This window comes from Beta vulgaris, chromosome 8 (assembly GCF_026745355.1).
Source record: "Beta vulgaris subsp. vulgaris cultivar EL10 chromosome 8, EL10.2, whole genome shotgun sequence".
Lineage (NCBI taxonomy): Eukaryota > Viridiplantae > Streptophyta > Magnoliopsida > Caryophyllales > Amaranthaceae > Beta > Beta vulgaris.
Window position 1 is genome coordinate 6219606 of NC_079209.1, and position 5449 is coordinate 6225054.

General features: G+C 36.8%; 1 protein-coding gene across 1 annotated transcript; it reads left to right on the forward strand.

Moving 5' to 3' along the window:
* The first annotated feature begins 1050 nt into the window (after positions 1-1050).
* LOC104900811 (RAN GTPase-activating protein 2) lies at positions 1051-4611 on the forward strand. The gene is made up of 2 exons (XM_010688334.3): positions 1051-1271; positions 2530-4611. Exon 2 carries the CDS (start codon positions 2539-2541, stop codon positions 4147-4149), a length of 1611 nt encoding a protein of 536 aa, XP_010686636.2. The 5' UTR covers positions 1051-1271; positions 2530-2538; the 3' UTR covers positions 4150-4611.
* Positions 4612-5449: the final 838 nt, after the last annotated feature.

Below are 5449 nucleotides of genomic sequence, written 5' to 3' on the forward strand. Positions count from 1 at the left end.
TGCGGTTTAATTTTAACATGAAAGTAGACAAATTCAATCGTATATTGTCATAATAATTCCATCCATCTCACTCTAACCTAACACTATCCCTAGACATCCTGCACCAACCTATTCTCGTCTCCTTCTATTGATTCTCTTTGAATCTCAAACTACAACAATTTTTTTTAAAAAGAACATAACAATCTTATTGAGTGGATTAAACTAGTTACTAAATGGATTAAACTAGTACTAAATGAATTAAAGAATGTGATAACTAAATGGATTAAGCTAATCACTAAGTATATTAAAATAGTCACTATATATATTAAATTGGTCACTATATTGAGAACTGTCGTATGTTCTCTTTAACATTGGGTTTAGGTTGTTGCCTAATATTAAACTACAAGTATGCAGTTTCTTATAAGGTCACTAACTGATTTTGAGTTTGAATTCTCCGCTGATGTGTCATATGTGTACATAGTGTTTAGTTAATCTGTAAGTTCGGCCAAATCAACTAATTATTATTGTATTGCAAAATTATAGACCGAGAGGTAGGATTTGATATAGCTCTTACTAGGTTAAGTGATCTATGATCATGCAAGAGCGATTTAGTAAGATTCGAATATTCGATGGAAGTAATGTTCGAGAGAAATTACATGTTCCCTTAGATTGGTTCGTTGAGGTTTCTTCTTTTATTATTGATGACTTAAATTGCATACATAGTTAACGATTTCTCTAGTCCTTCTCTTATTTGATATTTGTAATTTGAATTCGCAAGTAGTTCAGTTTCACAATATATAAAAAGTTAATTATAAAACTATCATCTCTCTCTACATTCAACTCTATCTGTCATGCCAACTAACAAAAGTAAATTGACTTGCAACAAGATTTAAACTCGGCATTTTAGTATTATTCATAACACAATTACCATCTCTTTTAATTATATTTAACACAAATGAAAAAAATGCATCTAAAATTTGAAAAAAAGGTAATATTCCGAATAAGTAACAACGCACGAGCTCAAATACTAGTTCACTTTTTTAAAAAAATCTATCTCCTCCATACCTTCTTTTGAGGGGGAGGGAAGGGAACGAATAACATCACTGAAATGTGTGAGAAACGCAAATTGAAACTTTGAAACCCACAATTTGAAACAAAACCCTAACCCACACTTTTTCTGCTCTTTCTTCTCACTCTCACACACACTCAATTCAATCCAGCCGCCATTAATCGAAGCTAAATCCTCACTCATATTCTCCCCAGATCTCCATTGATTTTCTCCATTTATTCAGGTTTTGTGTTTTAGTTCGATTTCTAGATTTTAACATATAAATTTGACGCGAAATTTCTTATTTTTTAAAAAACGATTTCTGAATTTAGTTTGGATCTTCTGGTATTGTAGTGTTTCTCCTCTCATTTCAGTTATTTGCTCCACAGTTGATTGTTAAGATGTCTGAATGAATGCATACACTTTTTTTTGTTTTTTTTTTCTGGTGGTTTTTCCTTGTTCGGAGTTAAACCTACCAATCACATGATTTAATACTAGATTATAAATAAGAAAAGGTTCACTCTTGTTTAGAAACTAGGTTCATTGATGTGCTGCTATTACATTGTTACTATTTATAATTGTATATGTAATGCTAGATTGTGATCAGTTATTATCACTTAAAAATTTAACATGAAGGGATGGTTTTTCTATGTCATGTTTGTGCTGAGAGAATTTTGGTAATCTGCCTCATTTTTCGATGATTGTCATAATGGTAAGAACTTCAGGTTTAAGATATCTGACAATTTCAGATATCGGAATTTTTCGGATTCGATGCAGAGACTGAATGTTGCCAATCTAACTTACTAAATGAACGAAAAAGTTGATAGTGCAGGCACCTTTAAAAAATTTAACCGTAGAATCTCTAAATTTCTGAACATGTATTTTGAGTAGAGCTTGACTATTCTATTCTAATTGGAAAACAAGCTAGGAGAACAATGTTAGAAAGAGGAGTTAGCTGAGCAATTCATGGTATATCTAGAAGAAAAATGGGTGTTATTTTTGCTGAGAGGAGGGTTTTCAGTGAGATGGAGTTGTGGACAGGGTTCATACGTCGATAGTACCATAGTAGTAGGCTAGTAGTTATGGGATTTTGAAAATTGATGAGTTACAAGAAAGATTATGGATTCCACTTGATCATCGGTTACTAAAAATTCTATGCAACTGATAATATGTATTTTAGTTTGTTGATGGAAGTGATCTTGTTTGACTCGTTTTCTTCGTTATGCAATTGATGTATGTTAGCCGCCATGTAAGTTTAATCTTATTGTGTTTGTTTTTGACATTAGAAGCCTAAATTAATAAGGCTATCATCATACTGAATGCTAAGGTGCTTAATATATGCTTTCTATGAAGCATACTCTTCTTCAGTTGGTAGAATTCAGACTAGCAAGTAGGTTTTTTTTTGTCACTGTCCTTTTTCACCCTCAGGATAACTTGTTTTTAGTGTCCCCCCTTGTATGTGTATGAAGAAATATGCACATATTAATGTTCTTAATCAACAGGTTATTCAAATGGATGCTATGCAAACAAATCCTGAACGCCGTCCATTCTCCATTAAATTGTGGCCTCCGAGCCAGAACACTAGGATCATGCTTGTTGAACGAATGACCAGCAATCTTTCAACTCCAACAATATTTACCCAGAAGTATGGTAGCTTGAGTAAGGAGGAGGCCGAGGAGAATGCTAAGCAAATTGAAGAGGTGGCATTTACTGCTGCAAATCAGTTCTATGAAAAGGAGCCAGATGGTGATGGGAGCTCTGCAGTTCAGTTATATGCCAAGGAATGTAGTAAACTAATCTTAGAAGCCCTGAAAAGAGGTCCTGTAACTAAAGTTGTCAGAGAAGTGCCAATTTCTGAGTTGGTTCATGAAAGTTTATTTGATATATCAAAAGGCCCTCGTGCCTTCATTGAGGCTGAAGAGGCAGAAGAGCTTTTGGCACCATTAAAGGACCCATCAAACAATTACACCAAGATATGCTTCAGTAACAGAAGTTTTGGTTTAGGCGCAGCACGTGTAGCAGAACCCATTTTGGCATCTATCAAGGATAAATTGAAGGAAGTAGACCTGTCTGATTTTATAGCCGGTAGACCAGAGGTAGAAGCCTTGGAAGTCATGAACATGTTCTCAGCTGCCCTTGAAGGTGCTGTTCTGAAATCTCTTAACCTCTCTAACAATGCTTTGGGTGAGAAGGGTGTTCGTGCATTTGGAGCACTTCTGAAATCACAGAGTAACTTAGAGGAGCTTTACTTGATGAATGATGGCATCTCAGAGGAGGCAGCACGTGCTGTAAATGAGCTGGTTCCTTCCACAGAGAAGCTTAGGGTGCTTCAGTTTCACAACAACATGACAGGTGATGAAGGTGCTCTTGCTATTTCTGAGGTTGTAAAGCGTTCTCCTTTGCTGGAGGACTTTAGATGTTCCTCAACTAGAGTAGCTTCTGAAGGAGGGGTTGCCCTATCTGAAGCCCTAGAGGGATGTGTTCATTTAAAGAAGCTTGACTTGCGCGATAACATGTTTGGTGTAGAATCAGGAATTGCTTTGAGTAAAGCTCTTTTGAAACATGAAAATCTTCTTGAGGCCTACCTGAGTTATTTGAACTTAGAAGACGAGGGAACTATTGCTATAGCAAATGCTCTCAAGGATTCAGCTCCATTGCTTGAAGTATTGGAGCTGGCTGGAAATGACGTTACGCCTGCTGCTACGCCCGCACTGGCTGCATGCCTAACATCAAAGCAGCATCTCTTGAAGGTCAATTTGGCTGAAAACGAGCTTAAGGATGAAGGAGCTTTACATGTTAGCAAGGCTTTGGAAGGTCATACTAAGTTAAAGGAACTTGATATGAATACAAATGCAATAAGAAGGGCTGGTGCTAGGGTTTTGGCTAATATGGTGGTGGATAAGCCTGATTTTGAAATGTTGAATATTAATGGAAATTTCATCTCAGATGATGGAATTGATGATGTTAATGAAATTTTCAAGAAGTCTCCCGAGAAGCTCGGGCCATTGGATGAAAATGACCCGGAAGGTGGAGATGAGGATGAAAAGGAATCAGAGGATGGTGATGGAGAGGAAAATGAACTGGAATTTGAGCTGAAGAATCTTGATGTCGGTGAGGAATAGGTTTATTTCTGATAGGTAAAATTATGTAGGATAAGTCAGTAGCGTACTTTTAGCATCCGAATCCACAGTTGTCCTCTTTTATCTTCGACACGCTTTGGATCAACAGCTTTTTAGAGCATCTGGCAGCAAATGACTTTCATGGGGAGTGGCTTATAGCTTTATATTTGTAGGTCATTCTTCTTCTTTTGAACCCTCCCCATTCCCCTCTTTTATGTAATTTTATTGTTCTGGGTAAGTTGCTTCTTTGGAACCCTCACTGAGCTGTTCTATGTAGGACTCTGTTTTTATTTATCGATATTGTAAAAGAGGGATTGCCATTTTTTCGTCATATTGAGCTTCTGTTCATAAAGAAGCAACCTTTGCTGGAGATGTACTTCAAGATTTCAGTGTGCTGAATCATTGTTATGTAGTACTTTATGATGTTGCAGAGTCAGCTCTTTCAATATAAACTTGTTCTGTTTACTGTTCAGGTGCCTGTCAGGTTCTCTTCTTAAAATTACGAAGTGCTAATTGCAATAAAAGGTGAATAATTATTATTGTAAATGGCTTCATTTCATAAGAAGATTGTGAGAATTTTAATTTGTTTTTTATTCTACTCCCATCACCTTCTATTCCATTTTTTTCTACTTTCAAATTCAGTTTTAGTAAAAGTGAAAAGGTTAATTCCAAAGCATCTAGTACTGCAATAAAGTGTCTACGGGTTGAAACTGCCTGAAATATGACACAACCTAACATGGAAAAGCATGGCATGACATGGAGACGTCAAAGATATGGTACTCTGTGATGGGAATTTTGGAATGGGAAGCACGACTCGTCATGAGGCGCAAGTTTTGTCAAATACAATTTCACGAATTTCAAGCTTAGGCATGACCGCACTACATGACGGGCCAATAGTAAGCGTTTTGCCTTGGCTTTGATTCTATATTTAGGCTATTCAACACTGTACTGGCACCAGGTAGCGTGTTGTTCCTGGGCCATACCTAGCCAAGCCATGGGTATGACCGTTGTCAACTGTCAAGCCATATATCCTCCTTTCATACTCCATGTTTGGTGATGTCCTTTTTGGAGAGTACTTATCGATCAATCTCGTAAGGTATGTCTTCTGGTGTACGGTGTGGCATTAACAGCCATATATCCTCTTTTCATACTTCCATATTCGGTGATGTTGTCCTTTTTTAGAATGCATATCAATCAAATCTCGTATGGTATGTCTTCTGGTATACTGCCATGGAAAGGTCATTCTTCTTGGCTGTGTCCTTCACATGAGGTAACACTCCATCCAACTTCACGGGCCTTGCAG